Below are 16948 nucleotides of genomic sequence, written 5' to 3'. Positions count from 1 at the left end.
TGTCTGCATGTCTTCATGCATCCACTGGTCCCAACATCTCCTAACAGTCTGGTTAGAACAGCCCAGGTGACGGGCAATTCATTGATATGGCCATTCAGCTTCTTGCATTCCAATAATGCCCCCCTCTCACACTCTGTTAACTGGGCAAAATCTTTTTGATTGTGTTGTAGAGGCGTCTAGTGGGCAAAATGCTCTACGCAAGTGGAAAAAGAGGTCCACTACACACAAATATGCTCTGAGAGCCTTTTAATAGGCCAAGAGTCTAAACACTTTTAGTGCCTCAGGTGGCAAGACCATTCATCTAATCACACTACAAATCTAATCATTTGCATATCTGCTGAGATGAAATTGCATGCCGAGTTCTGTAGCAAAACGACAACATCTTCTAGGTGTTTGATTTTTTTTTAACAAAAAGTGTATATACTGTAGAAAATTCTATTACAAAGCAAGAAAAAAGCAAACATCTTTTTAAATCAATTATTGAAATTTTCAGTTTCTTGTATTCAGGTAAAATAAAATCATGTAGAGGGCAAATTAGTCTCGCAGTGGCGAACGAGTGATCCTATGAGATTCAGTGTTTGTGATATTAAAATAATAGTTGAAATATATGTTAGATTCTATGAAAATGATTTTGACATTCACAAATTTCTGTGTAGTACATCCAAGATCCCATTATAAGTAAATTAAAGCTGTAGAGAAATACTGTACTATGTAGTGTGGTTACAAGTTTTTTTTTCAGTCGATGACTCAGAACTTATTATTTAAATTTTTATACTGTGAATAGTCAAATCCTATCTACATACCTACCTATTTACCTTTCTACCTATATATCTACCTACCTATCTATCTACCTATCTATCTTCTCAGATCCTGGCCATTGTAGCAGAGTGTCAGCTGTAATTTACGGCTGAAACCTGCTGTTGTTGGCACGGGTACATTTCCTGTGTGTGCACCAATCCTGTGCCACAATGACGTAAATGTTAAAGTTTAACTTTCCTCTTGGGTCATACTAATTCAAGATGAGTGGTTTAAGATAACCAGCTTTAAAAAAAAATCTGTTGGGCATTGTTTAGGCTACATGTTTCTGTGTGACAATGTATTGCACTTGTATCATGAGAAATTTGAGTTTCCCATGAAATTTGCAGAAAGTTAAAGGTGTTTTCCAAGTTATGTAAAGGCCTCTCACCAGGTCCCCCATGCTGGAAAATAACAAATCAGGCTGTTTTTTGCAGGATATACTGTAGTCTCTATTGGTACCATTTCAGACTGCATACAACTTTTTGCTTGCTTTTTATTACATTTTTCTTGGAGATGGGGTGACAACAAAAGTGCATTTCCGGCATTGTGCATTTATTTTTATTTTTTTCTGCTGATGTATCTTGTGTGAGATAAATAATACATTAGTTTGATAGATTGGACTTCAATGAACATAACAATATGAAATATGTTTTTTTTTCGTATTGATGTTTTGATTATAAACATAGAAAAACATTATTTTTACTTTTACTATCCTTTATTGTTTAACATCACTGGCTACAAGAGGAATTAAAATATACCTTTTATCGATATTATTAAAGCCTTCAATTACTTCAATTTATAAAAAAGTCGCAAAATTCAAAAAGTAATCACCCTGTGGTTGCACATGGATTTCAAATGGAGTAAGGAATAGGGTTCAATACAGATGATATAATAGAAGGGCCTCCAGTACCTTGACCCTATTGAACCCTATCACTCAGACCTTGTCCTAGATAGGGCAATTGCTTTGACAATGGTGGCCCCATGCAGGAACCTGACTGTCAGAGTCCTGGCTAGCCCTAGTTAAAAGTTTAGGACAAACTCCCTGAAACTACTATGAAAAATTTAATAGCAAATATGCTGCAGTTCTACAGGAAATCAATTTGATTTGCAGGTACATGTTAACCATAAGTGATTGAATATTTTATAAAGATCACTCCCACATACTAAAACAACCAATATATGTATCCTTTGTGTTAGTATAAATCAACAAGCGGAGAAAAATATCAAAAAGAAATTAATATTGATTGATTCCTCTAGATACTGATCAATACTGCTTCATACAAATAATATCAAAATTAATCAGTGAGATATTGAGCAACAGTGTCAATCAAATGTCAGTTCAATATATGCAGCATATTCAGTTACATAAACAAACCCATATCTGAATATATGCTGTTCATACTATCCCAATAAGAAAAAGATGTAAAAAAAGGCCACCAATTCCTGCACATATAGGAAAATTAAGCCAATCCTTGCATATATGTAGAGTATCTGACTTCAGCAAAAATGCCAATCATTTGCCAGTTCAATCAGAATACAAGATCCAAGTATGTGATAAATATATACATTTTTTTACTGTATGTATTAAATATAAATAAACAAGTGAAATAAGAATTATGGTCCTGAAGGCCACATAAAAGACTTTGTTAGTGTGTGGCTGCACTAACAGGCAGGATCTGAGATCTAGTTTATCATGGCAGCCTAGGACAAAGAACACTGGCAGCAAGATTTAAAACAAAAGGGGATGTCAACTATATAGGAAAGTGGTAAAGTTATAGAATGTGCAACCTTTGGGGAAATTGGGGAATATTCTAGTTTATTTCAAAAGTTAATAAAGAAATGCATAAGTTTCTTAAGCTCCCTTCATATATTTCTGGCATACTGGTTTTGTTTCCCTATGACATAGCCCAGAAGTGGCTGAGGAAAATTTGATGCCCAAATTGAATTCATGATTTCCTACAGGAGCAGTTTTAGTATCTGTTGCATTAGTTGTTACACCAGACACATACAGCCTTTTTTTCTGTCCAGCATAAAACAATCAACTGGACACAACTGATATGTATAAAACCTTTCTTATACTTAATTGAACAGTTCTAATTTCTAAGAGTTTAACCAATTGCCCTGGTAGCATCATGAAGGATTCTTCCACTTTTTTCTGATTAGACTTGCAGAATGTGTCAGGTCCAGTTGAAACAAACCCACTGTGGATGATTTCTTATAGGGTTTGCTTGCAAAACAATCATATATTACATTGATTTAACAACTAAATCCAGCATGGCATATGTTAAATTATCTATTACCATTTGGTTACTTGGATGAAAAACCCATTAAATGGTCATCAGTCTTTTGTTTTGGCTAACCATATACTCCAATGAAAGTGATTTCTCTAAAATATTCCACAACTGCTATTCGTTCCATTGTCAGTCGACTTAAACAGCGTAATCACCGAGAATTGTCAAAACAAGGCGAAAAACAATTATATTGCAAACTGGCTTTTAAGTGTCAATCCCTGCTAAATAAAGGTTTGATCAAGTAGTGTAACATATGCTTATGGCCATGCGAAGTTGTTCAAAGTAACACCACGTTCTTTATTTCTCACATACTTAGGAAAATCAATAACCTCATCTCCTGGAAAAAAAAGCTTCATTTTGCTATTTTTTCCACTGCTGCTGAAAATAACCAACTGGTGAACATCGCAGTCAGATACTCATAGATTATTGGCTAACTGCTCTTATAGCTACCGGTATTAGGCCACAGGCTGCAAACACGACAGAAGTACAAATCACAAATTCTTTTCTACTTTTCTATTTTTCAGTGTATATGGGGGAAAGCAAATGTATTCATGGAGAATGTATAGGGCAAACTGAAAACACAGCAAAGACAAACTTAAAGCAACAGCAACAGCTGGGAGGAAATAAACACTATTAGAACAGCTGTTGCAAATTGTCAATATTCTTTCTTTGAGTATTGGGTACAGTCAAAAATAACATCTCTTTTCTTCATGCAGATTGCAGATAAAATGTATCTAACTAGGAGTTTTAACTATTTATGCAGCCAAGCATTTCCAACAAGAGATTATGGAGCTTTTGTAGAAATGGGACCCATCCCTACTTAGTCAAATTCCCTTTGCTACTGGGTGGCAAGAATCTGTACATTACTTTTCTCTCTCATGGAAAGGGTGATAAGGAAGAAACCATCAACAATTCCCTACGTCTTGTATGATAAAATCTGGAACCGTAATGTTTGTCCATTTCGATCTGTTCTATTAGACTCCTTTTTATGCAACTAGCAAAAGCATGTACATGATATGTGGCAACCAATAGCCATTTTACAAAATTTTTTATAAAGTTGCCTTGCTCATCATGGCAACACTATATTACTAAAGCTCACTACAGATGTTATGCCAAACACTTTGCTCTTGACCAACATAGATCCCTGAATACTATGTGCATCATGGTTATTAATATTACACATTTTTACACTAGCCATGCAGAGATCAGAAAGAGCGGCTTTTTGTAAAAGAAGGCTGCCTTTAATGTTGTAGGTTCCTTTGCAGAAGAGGCTTCCAGTCACATCTGATTGGCTAGACAAGCTTTAAATTGTTTAGAGAGTTCTGTAATTGTCATCACAATTGGAGCTTGGCTTTAGGCCCTTAGGCCTAAAGGTGAGGTACAGAGGGTTATTTCTCTTCACCACACAATGAGTCTTTTAAAGCCTTTCTCAAAGCACAGCTATTATTTCTGGATGGGTTGAAGAAATTACAACACGTAAGTCAGAAGTGCATTGATATCAGAAGGGACTTTGTAGAATATCTGTGAAATGTCCTTGTTCTATGTCAATTTTTGTGGTCAAAGTCAAGGACTTATCAGCACCCCATGATATTAGTTTTACTAGTGCATACCATAACTAATTGTTTTTTATTAAAATAAAACTTTCATTTTAGGATCCAGCAATTCAATGCTAGGAATTAATAAAGCTATCTCATATTGTGCTAAATGTGGCTCTGAAGGGGGCGATTCACTTTAAAATTCTATTTCCATGTCCATTATCCCACTAGGATCACTCATTTATTTTATCCATTATGATTACCAGATTTAAGTACAGTACTTTATGACTAAATATAGGATTTTAGTTATTTTGGTCATACCGTAAAATAGTAAAATACATGCAGTTGTTCGGTAGTGTATCATTACACATTTGAAGCAATACATCTACAATATGGTAAAATTATATGGTTTAACACAACAAAAGTTTATAAAAACCTAATTCAACAATTACCGAGGGCAGTAAAAAAAATGTTGTACAAAATGTGTAATTGGGTTATTGCAACAGTTCTAATGGGTCAAGGTTATAGGCTTATTTTAATGCACACATATCCCCTTATTCTGTAAATGTAGGTACAGCATCACATACTGTGCAGTAGTGATCCCTGTCCAGTGGAGCCACATTTAGTTCAAGAGTTCTTGTTGTGTTGCTCCCTACATGTACTTTTTAGTAATATGGCATCCAGATTAACAATATTAGACATGCCCCAATCCCCAAACAGTGCCAAGGGTGAAAAGGTACATACCATCTCCTAAAAATTGAAGTAATGCTAAATCAATGGGCCGTTTCCATTTGGAACCTTTTTGGAGAGCAATGCCATAACCTGTGGTAGCAAAAACTTTTCCACTACCAATAGTCACGAGCTTACAACCTTCATCTTTCCGTGCCATGTAGTTCAGTACAGCTGCATCATAAATAAAAGCATCCAGTTTCCTTTAATACAAAATGAGCAAGTCAGGGGACATGAAAACCAATCAGCAATCAAAAAGTATCATTTTTAGGATGGCATTACTTTCTATGATTGTGCTCATCAGATTTTGCAAGAAGATAACAGTAATTCAGTACACTCAACTTCTGTATATTTTTTTACAACATTTAAGAACATGGCTTCTAGTTTCATCATACACTTGGTGCCAGTGAACATCATCCTACAGAATATTTTACAGTTTTGTCTACTGCTACTTCATTCATTCAGAATGTAGAATATAGCTGCAGGGTGGCCATAACGTAGCTCAGTAGCTTATAGACTGTGGTCCTGACAACTCAACTCCTCGCATATAATTGTCCAGGATTCAGTAAGGCAGACAGTCTCAGATTCCTGGCATCATCCTAGAATGCAACACATCCATGATCACCTTCAAAAAATAACTGCAGAAATTGGCACAGGAATAGATAGCTACTGTCAAGTGACCATTCGTAGGCACATTTTTACTGTTTAATATGGAGCAATGCAGAATTGTGGATTAAATAAATGTGGTAATATAAAGTCCATGTATGTATGTGCACTGCTGTAGATGGCACATTTGTATGGACCTTGTTGTACTAGTCACCTTTCTGTGTGCCTTGATATGTCATTTGGCATGCTCTATCGTTACTGGTGAGCAGGGCCAGGCTGCGCTGGTCTCCCAGCAGATGCCTGGGGCCAGCCAGCTTTTCTTTGCCAAGAGCCAGCATATTGTTACTGCAAGCCTCTTCCTCTACTGTCCTGCTTGACTTGTGCTGCAACTGCTTTCCTTAAATCAGTTCTTCAGGTGGCTCTGCAGCATATAAGAAGACAGAGAGCAAGACCAGGATTTTCAGCATCCCAATGCAGGTGGCACGATGACATCATTCCATCGTGCTGCCCGTTCTACGTCAGAAGAGGACTGTGCTCCCGTCATGTTTAGGAAAGTATACATTTTTTTTGCATTAGGGCGTCCACATGCACCACATGTATCCACCTTTAGAATGGGCCTCTACTCATGAGCCAAGGCTATGTGTTAACCCCCAAGGCTAAAATCTGCCAGCCAGCCCCTGCTGGTGAGGCTCAAACATCATGTTTTAGCTGGTAAAGCCTCAGTAGAAAATGATTGAGAATCTGTAGTTTAGAGAATCTTACTTTCTAAAGTTGCATTTAAGTTATAATTCCTACTCCAATAAATGAAAATTAACCAATTCAAGCCTTTATAATACTTACCCAGTCTTAAGATTTTGCAGGGCATCTTCAACATGCCTTTGGTTATATTTGATCATGTAAGCATGCATGTCTGGGTAATTACTTCTAATGTTCTTCTCAGTGCTCCCATTGGGAACCGTACCAAACTTCAGAGGTGGGTACTGTTCATGAGGTCTCTGAAACTGGCATTGTAAAAATACATAGAATTATATAGAGTCACAACAATAAAAAAGAAAAAAAAATTCTTCCACAATTGTCTAATCTTTACTCCAAATTACACTCACTGTTTATTGCCAAGCATATGCCTGCATGCTAGCAATTGTGAAAGTATTATCGCCCAAATTAAAATCACTTCAGGATTACGCATGACATACAATAACCACGCAAAATGATCTAACTACTATAAAAGTCTATAATAAACCCATATCTGGAGACATTAACTAGCTCTAATGTATACACAGAGTGACCAATGCACAGAAATAATAAAGGCAATTATGGAAGTGCAAAACTCTATATTAAAAAAGCATTTGCAGTTCATGAAATGATTTAGCTTTGTGAGATAATATGGCCATTTTCCTCCCTGTAATCTAGAGAAATTACTTCCGAAGTTCAGGAAAGCAGAACTTTTTTAATGTACATAATACTGTCAACAGCAGTTCTTAGTTTATTCCTTCCATTCTAATAAACATATAAAACATCAGAACCCTTTGTGAAATGCAGGTGACTACCACAGATTTATGTTGTATGGACCTGTAATACAGCAGCACAGAATGCTAACGGCCAATACTGTATCTCCAGGCATTTCCAATTAAAAACAAATTGCCCTATCACACGCATGAATTCTTTACAGCAAGCATTGCTTGTAGGAGCGAGTATATTGCTGTACAAGACACTGTATGGTGCCATTGGGAATACCGCACCAACACCTCCATAAGGTAGAACCATAAGGGATCCTTGTCCAGCAGGGCAGGGTCAATGCAGGCAGTGTTGCTGTGTATGTGGGCCCTTACACAAAGCAAGAATAGGTTGTGTAAAACTTCATTTAACATAAAAAACTAAATTGTAGATGAGGTTGGTTCACTCTAAAGGGAGAATTGTCCCCTGTTGAGTTTTGATATCACAACTAGTCCAGCATTAGTAAAACATTCAAAACAGGGTGGATGTTAATAGCCAAATCCAACTCCATCAGGAACTGTGGAAATTAAGCAATACAATTCTGCTTTTTTTCTTCTAATGTTGTGTTAGGGAAAATAAATTGTTCCGTCAATATGCTGTGAGGCTCTAAATCAGGGGTGGTTATGGCGGCCGCCGTGAGAAAGCAGTGACACAGACAGGTCTATGTGCAAAGCAATCTACCTTTATTACATATGTCACAACTTATATAGTAATATGGTGCAGGGCGGGCTTTATTCCTGATAAACTTGTTTTCACATAAACATACATTGTTGCTTAGCGATGTTATCTTAGATTGAACAGTAATTTGTGTTTTCACATTCCAATGTTCCATTACGCTGTTGGTTCCAGTTAAACAGGATATGCGATTAGTAAATTTTGCTGAGTTGTACTGCTAGCAGTATGCCCAGAAAAATCCTGTTTAGCTGTGTCAAGAAGTGGTAGACAAGACAAAATCATATTCAGGCCTGAGACTTTCACATAGACAAGACAAAATCATATTCAGGCCTGAGATCTTCACATGTTGTACAGATTGTGTTATACCCCCTCAGGGACTTTTAACATGGGCAGAATATTTGTGGAAGGTTCCTCAAGATTATACAACATGGGTTACAGAATCTCAGATTTATGTCCTAAATGTAAATGGGAAAGGGACCTGATTTATCTTTTCTGGTGCTATGCAAAACTCATGAGATACTGGGATGATATTTTGCCATGTTTGGAACAGTTTTAGGTAAGTCTTTAAACCCTTAGTGACGGCCCTATAGGGTTTTTACGTCCTGCTGTTGCAGGACGTGTATGGAGGGAGATAGCGCCGCTATCTCCCTCCATACAGCGCGGGCGTCAGCTGTTTATTACAGCTGACACCCACGGGCAATTCTGACAGCGGCATTTAAATCCCCCAACGATGTTTGGGGGTCCCGTACGGCCCCTTCGCAGTGAGATCGGGGAGCCGTGCAGGTGTCATGGCAGCCAGGGGCCTTTTGAAAGGCCCCAGGGCTGCCTTAGCAGACTGCCTATCAAGCCATCCCCATGGAGTGGCTTGATAGACTGCCTGTCAAAAAACAGTATGACGTAATGCTATAGCATTATGACGTAAAGTCCGATCTATTAAAGTAATGTGTTATTTACCCCACACGGTTAACATGGTATGAAAAAAAAAGAAAGAACGCCCGAAATGCACTTTTTTGGTCACCCTATCTCAGAGAAAAAATGTAATAAAAAGCGATCAAAAAGTCAATTGTATGCAAATATTGTATCAACGGAAACGACAGGACGTACCGCACAAAATGAGCCCTCACTCAACTATGTCAACAGAAAAATAAAAAAGTTATTGTGCGCAGAAAATGGACACAGAAAATAATTTTTAAAAATTAAATATCTTTAAAAAAATACAAGTATTACAGCAAAAAAAAAAACTATATAAGTTTGGTATCGTAGTAATCGTACTGACCCATAGAATAAAGTTATTGGGTCATTTTTGTTACAGTTTGTGCGTCGTAGAAACAGGATGCACCGAAAGATGGTGGAATTTCGTTTTTTTCCCATTTCTCTCTGCTTAGAATTTTTTTAAAAGTTCTTCAGTACATTATATGGTACAATAAATAGTACCATTGAAAAATACAACTCATCACGCTAAAAACAAGCCCTCATACGGCAACGTCAATGGATAAATAAAGGAGCTACGATTTTTTAAAAGGGAGGAGGAAAAAACGAAAATGGAAAAAAGCAAAATAGCTCCATCACTAAGGGGTTAATAAAGACATTTTTCTTTCTTTTCTTCCTTTTTGTTGATGGGTTACTTATTATATTGCTAGAGTTTGTATTTTGGATATCACTAGAATCTTGCAAATACATCTTATTTAGCAAGAATAAGTAATTAAATAAGCAGGGTAAAAAACACATAATTAAAGAGGACATGTAAGCTCCCCAGATATGTTTGTTTCTCTGTTATTCTTGCTAGAAACATTTGAATAAATTGTCAACTATATCTTTCTATTGTGTGTACACAAGCTGCCTGACCTGACACATTCAGTCCTGCCTGCACAGGGCCATTGTGTATAGAAATATGCCCAATTAACAATATTACAGGACAGTAGATTGAACTAGATGAGCTTATGTCTTTTTTTAAATTTAGAAACTGTGCTTACATTACATTAGAAGTTGAACGGTAAAAACAGTTGTGATGAGTTAATAATGGAATGTTTGGTTTGTGTTGATATTGGACTGATTTCATGAAAATCATCAGCATTCCGACTCCCTTTAAAGTCAATGGGAGTAAAAATCGGGTTCACTAATTTGTCCTCCAGTAGGTCTCCAATGCGGCCAAAGCCCTCCACATTCCAAGGGAATACAGCCACACATTTTGAAAACACTTTCTTCTCCCAAAAAGTGGTCAAAATAGTGTACAGTGGTGTAGGAGTACAGGGGTGTCACTGAAAACAAAAGAAGGTTAACAAAGGGTCTCCTACAACAAAAATTGTGCCAAGGAAGACAGTAGGTGTGCTGCTTGTTTTCCAAACATTGTCATAATTTTATAAGGAGAAATTCTGCCAGGTGAAGACAACATTTAGTACAGGTCAACTCCAAATAACAGCTGTAGAGCTGCAGCTGTTTTTTGTACTTTGGAAAAATTTCGTTTTGGGAGAAGCAGAACAAAACATGGCGAAAGCAGGAGAAGGAGAGCAGTACACCACCACCAGCAGCAACAACAGCACGCTGGGGGCACAGTGTGTTATTTGATATAAATCTATGATTAGTCATATGTAATCAAAAATTGCCAGTGTGCTAACTAATCAGTGGAATCTGCCACGGGGGTGCAGAAGTCAGGTGGAATCCATGTCTGGTTCATTTTTATAAACGGCAGGCAACTTATATTGTCTGAGGAGAGGTGGATGCATCTGTCAGTTATCCGACCCAGCTGTGCTGAACACCCTTTCTGATACCACACTGGCAGCGGGGCAGGCAAGCATCTTTAAAGCATATTGTGCAAGCTGGGGCCACTCCTCCAGCTTAGACACACAGAAGTCAAAGGTGCCAACACTATGTCTGGGTACATCCATGTGGTAGCTGACATACTCTTGCACCAGCATGGTTATGTGCTGACTGTGCCTGCCCATCCTACCCTGTGCTTTTGCGGCAGGCTGCAAGGGGTTGAAAAAACGATGCCACACCTCTGTTAGACGTCCCCTGCCATCGATGGTGGTGTTGCTGCATCAGCTTCCTGCTCATCCACCATGAGCTGCAGAGCTACGAGTCATTGCAGATGTATCCCCACGGTCATGGGGAAATGCTGTGCTCAAGATGCATAACAGTCTGCCATGATAGTACTGCATTTCCCTCTCCACTGCCAGAATGAGATTTGTCATTTTGGTCTTGAAGCAAGGATCAAGGAGGGTAGCCACCCTGTAATGATCTGATGTTTGATGTGGACTATGCGAAGGTCCTTCTGCAAACACTGCAGTATAAAGTACTCATATGCCTGAAAGTGCCTAAGGGTGATAGGCCAAATTCCTTTGGGTCAGGCCTAAGAGTATCATCCAGCTGGTTCCACCATCCTTGTAGAATAGCTGGGGTTAGTAATGGATAGACAAAATGTTGCATAGACCCTCCCCTGCCTCTGAACCTATATTATCCCCTCCTCTTCTTCTTCCCATGGGTGCAGAAATGTGTTTTGCAAAGCCGCTCTCCATGTACTGACAGTTGGGAGATTGGTATCCTTTCTACATTGTCCTCTGACAACATATCATTGTCCCTGAGGCCCTGTAGTGTCTGGTCCCACAGGCAGACAACAGGGATGGTCATACTGATCAATGTGTCATTATAACTGGCCAATTTGTTCTCTTCCTCTTGATCTGTAGCCATTCCACAGACATCAAGTCACCAAACTTCATACACCATCTGCAACTCTGGGATCACCCTCTCACGTTGGCTTAACCTCTGAAACATCTACAATGTTTAATCCCACTGTTTAGGCATGTCACAGATGAGACATTGGGTAGTAGCTCGAACTGTCACATCACTGCAGCCAGACGAAAGGTGACTCAATCTTAATGCCAAAATTGTGAGCACTGTTTCCTGGCTTTTTCCAACACTGGATGTAAACCTGGGCAATTGTTTAGGAAGTGCTACACTTCTAGGTTCACCCCATGAGCCAGACAAGATACATACATAAGACTGCCGAGGGGGGACTGCCATTTGTAGTACCAACTTAGCCCGTCCTCTACCACCTTCACCATCACCACCCCCACGTTCCATACCTTTCTTCAGGTTTCTTTTTTTAGAATTTTTTTATTTCGTTTTTTGGGGTTCACTTTTTAGTGTAGTTTTATGTAACTTGTCAGCTCACTTTGTAGTTTACAAAAAATTACTGCTAGCTGAGTAAGGTCTGCAAATAATTAAAAATGGTCAGACTGCTGACTTTGAAGGACATCTAAAGCCGCTGCCACATAGTGTGTGTATTCTTGTTTCTCTGCTTGGTTTTCTTTTTTGCTTTATAATAACAAAAAAGGCACCAACAACTAAATTAGGCCACAAACAGAGAACTACCATATTCCAGACCAAGGCATATTTTGCCTGTATGCTTTGCTGTTATATACGTTGACAGCAGCAGAAATCTATACGTGATGCAGCAACTTTCTTTGCTCCATCCAATGGAACACCATTTAAATTATCTGCTGGTATACAAGCTTTCACACCCAGCAGCAATATATCCTCTGTAGAATATCTGTTATTATTAACAACTGACCACATATTATATATGCATACAAACATGATGCAGTTTCTCTATTCTGTGTTCAACTGTAAAATGGCCACTGGTTACACCGTGTTTATGTATATATGGCTAGGTCATGTGATATGAAAATCAGGATGAATTTATTATCCCAGCCAATCAAGATGAGCATCATTTTTGTCAATTTATTTATAAATTTGCAAGAGGAATAACAGATGAATGACACACCAAAGAGTTCCAAGAAGATATGCATCAGAATTATTTTAAGGGCAAACACAAGTATTTAAAGCAAACACATCTAAAGAGCCAACTTGTCCTTTAACCCCTTAACGCTATAAGACTTAAGTTTCCGGCCCGGCTACGGGATACTTAATGCATCAGGATGTACACTTACATCCTGTGGATGACATGGGATCAGAAGCTAAGCCCGCTCTATCCTGCAGCGGGAGCCAGGTGTTATGGATAACCTGCCTTTTGCTGCAACAGTGGGGATAGGTAAAAACAGCAATCCCTGTTGTTAACCCCTGGCACAGGATGCCAAATACTGGTGTCCCGGCTTGCCGTTGTCAATGATTGCTATTGTAAGTGATAAGGCATTGCAATACAGAAGTCCTGCAATGCATTATCATAGTGATCATAGCTGTTATGGTTCAACTCCCGTACAGGGACATTAAAAGCACAAAAAGTACAAAAAAACTAAACTTTTTAAAAATACCACATATTTTGTATCATCACATACATAATGACCTGTACAATAAATTGAACACACTATTTATTCTGCATGGCAAAAACTGTAAAAGAAAAAGGATGTCTATGATATTGAGAGACGCTACCAAGAAAGTTGGGACGTCTCCATGCTAGCTGACTACTGTTGGATGCTCGAGCGGGAACCGAAAAATGGAAAGTGAAAGCGTGATCGAAGAAGCATCAAAGAGAAGAAGAAAAGCTTCCACAGGCATAAAAAGAGTAAACGTGGAATAATAAATGTATCATGAATGTATTTTTTAATAAATAATATGATTGGTTCATTGTAATAAAATTGTGATTTTTTTTTCATCGCTCATATGCATTTATATGTAAACCCCTCATATATTGGAGGTCATTTTTGGATTCAGCACCCTAGAAAACATATAATTTACCTAAAATATCCCATGCAGCTGAACCAAAACATTTTTTATGCAGATCTGTGAAATTAAGGCTCACCACGCAAAAATAAGCCATAACATGGCCATATGAACAGAAAATTCTAAAAGTTATGGCTTTTGAAAAGTGGATTTGAAAATCCCCCAAAAATCTCTGGATCCTGTGGGTCATAGGCCAAGTCCTTAAGAAGTTAAATGTAAAGTTTGCTTTATCTATGCAGTATATAGTTACTAGAGATGAGCGAGCACCAAAATGCTCGGGTGCTCGTTACTCGGGACGAAATTTTCGCGATGCTCGAGGGTTCGTTTCGAGTAACGAACCCCATTGAAGTCAATGGGCGACTCGAGCATTTTTGTATATCGCCGATGCTCGCTTAGGTTTCCATTTGTGAAAATCTGGGCAATTCAAGAAAGTGATTGGAACGACACAGCAACGGATAGGGCAGGCGAGGGGCTACATGTTGGGCTGCATCTCAAGTTCCCAGGTCCCACTATTAAGCCACAATAGCGGCAAGAGTGGGACCCCCCCCTCCCAACAACTTTGACTTCTGAAAAGCCCTCATTAGCAATGCATACCTTAGCTAAGCACCACACTACCTCCAACAAAGCACAATCATTGCCTGCATGACACTCCGCTGCCACTTCTCCTGGGTTACGTGCTGCCCAACCCCCCCCCCCCCCGCACGACGCAGTGTCCACAGTGCACACCAAAGTGTCCCTGCGCAGCCTTCAGCTGCACTCATGCCACACCACCCTCATGTCTATTTATAAGTGTGTCTGCCATGAGGAGGAACCGCAGGCACACACTGCAGAGGGTTGGCACGGCTAGGCAGCGACCCTCTTTAAAAGGGGCGGGGCGATAGCCCACAATGCTGTACAGAAGCAATGAGAAATATAATCCTGTGCCACCGCCATCAGGAGCTGCACACGTGGGCATAGCAATGGGGAACCTATGTGCCACACACTATTCATTCTGTCAAGGTGTCTGCATGCCCCAGTCAGACCGCGTTTTTTTATAAATAGTCACAGGCAGGTACAACTCCGCAATGGGAATTCCGTGTGCACCCACAGCATGGGTGGCTCTCTGGAACCCACCAGCTGTACATAAATGTATCCCATTGCAGTGCCTATCACAGCTGAGGTAACGTCCGATTAAATGCAGGTGGGCTTCGGCCCACACTGCATGCCCCAGTCAGACTGGGGTTCTTTAGAAATGGACACATGCAGTTACAACTCCCTGTGGACCCACAGCATGGGTGGCTCCCTGGAACCCACCGGCGGTACATAAATATATCCCATTGCAGTGCCCAGCACAGCTGATGTAACGTCAGCTTTAATGCAGGTGGGCAAAAAATTAATTGGATTACACTGTAGGTGAGGGCCCCAAAAAATTGGTGTACCAACAGTACTAATGTACATCAGAAAAATTGCCCATGCCCAACCAAGAGGGCAGGTGAAACCCATTTATAGCTTTGGTTAATGTGGCTTAATTTGTAACTAGGCCAGGAGGCAGCCCAGTTAAAATAAAAATTGGTTCAGGTGCAAGTTTCAACGCTTTAATGAGCATTGAAACGTATAAAAATTGTTTACAAAAATTATATGACTGAGCCTTGTGGGCCTAAGAAAAATTGCCCATTCGGCGTGATTACGTCAGATTTCAGGAGGAGGAGCAGGAGTAGGAGGATGAATATTATACACAGATTGATGAAGCTAAAAGGTCCACGTTTTTGATGGTGATAGAGAACAATGCTTCCATCCGCGGGTGCCGCCTACGTATTGTTTAGGTATCGCTGCTGTCCGCTGGTGGAGAAGAGAAGTCTGGGGAAATCCAGGTTTTGTTCATCTTGATGAGTGTAAGCCTGTCGGCACTGTCCGTTGACAGGCGGGTACGCTTATCTGTGATGATTCCCCCAGCCGCACTAAACACCCTCTCTGGCAAGACGCTAGCCGCAGGACAAGCAATCACCTCCAGGGCATACAGCGCGAGTTCAGGCCACGTGTCCAGCTTCAACACCCAGTAGTTGTAGGGGGCAGAGGCGTCACGGAAGACGGTCGTGCGATCGGCTACGTACTCCCTCACCATCCTTTTACAGTGCTCCCGCCGACTCAGCCTTGACTGGGGAGCAGTGACACAGTCTTGCTGGGGAGCCAGAAAGCTGTCAAAGGCCTTAGAGAGTGTTCCCCTGCCTGTGCTGTACATGCTGCCTGATCTCTGCGCCTCCCCTGCTACCTGGCCCTCGGAACTGCGCCTTCGGCCACTAGCGCTGTTGGATGGGAATTTTACCATCAGTTTGTCCGCCAGGGTCCTGTGGTATAGCATCACTCTCGAACCCCTTTCCTCTTCGGGTATGAGAGTGGAAAGGTTCTCCTTATACCGTGGGTCGAGCAGTGTGTACACCCAGTAATCCTTAGTGGCCAGAATGCGTGTAACGCGAGGGTCACGAGAAAGGCATCCTAACATGAAGTCAGCCATGTGTGCCAGGGTACCTGTACGCAACACATGGCTGTCCTCACTAGAAAGATCACTTTCAGGATCCTCCTCCTCCTCAGGCCATACACGCTGAAAGGATGAAAGGCAAGCAGCATGGGTACCCTCAGCAGTAGGACAAGCTGTCTCTTCCCCCTCCTCCTCATCCTCCTCATGCTCCTCCTCCTCCTCCTCAACGCGCTGAGATACAGACAGGAGGGTGCTCTGACTATCCAGCGACATACTGTCTTCCCCCGCCTCTGTTTCCGAGCGCAAAGCGTCTGCCTTTATGCTTTGCAGGGAACTTCTCAAGAGGCATAGCAGAGGAATGGTGACGCTAATGATTGCAGCATCGCCGCTCACCATCTGGGTAGACTCCTCAAAGTTTCCAAGGACCTGGCAGATGTCTGCCAACCAGGCCCACTCTTCTGTAAAGAATTGAGGAGGCTGACTCCCACTGCGCCCATGTTGGAGTTGGTATTCCACTATAGCTCTATGCTGCTCATAGAGCCTGGCCAACATGTGGAGCGTAGAGTTCCACCGTGTGGGCAAGTCGCACAGCAGTCGGTGCACTGGCAGATGAAACCGATGTTGCAGGGTGCGCAGGGTGGCAGCGTCCGTGTGGGACTTGCGGAAATGTGCGCAGAGCCAGCGCA

The 16948-nt window shown here is 40.6% G+C and overlaps 1 protein-coding gene across 1 annotated transcript in view; it reads right to left on the bottom strand.

Moving 5' to 3' along the window:
• Positions 1-16948, bottom strand: part of GRIN2D (glutamate ionotropic receptor NMDA type subunit 2D) — a 335290-nt gene that overhangs the window by 27120 nt on the left and 291222 nt on the right. Inside the window, exons 10-11 of the mRNA XM_066607728.1 lie at positions 6800-6960; positions 5369-5556 (exon numbers count right to left, since the gene is read on the bottom strand). Of these exons, the coding sequence (XP_066463825.1) occupies positions 5369-5556; positions 6800-6960 (349 nt within the window). The remainder of the gene's footprint in view (positions 1-5368; positions 5557-6799; positions 6961-16948) is intronic.

This window comes from Eleutherodactylus coqui, chromosome 6, assembly GCF_035609145.1.
Source record: "Eleutherodactylus coqui strain aEleCoq1 chromosome 6, aEleCoq1.hap1, whole genome shotgun sequence".
Taxonomy (NCBI): Eukaryota; Metazoa; Chordata; class Amphibia; order Anura; family Eleutherodactylidae; genus Eleutherodactylus; species Eleutherodactylus coqui.
Note: the sequence above shows the minus strand (reverse complement) of the source record. Positions and strands in the feature narration are given on the sequence as shown.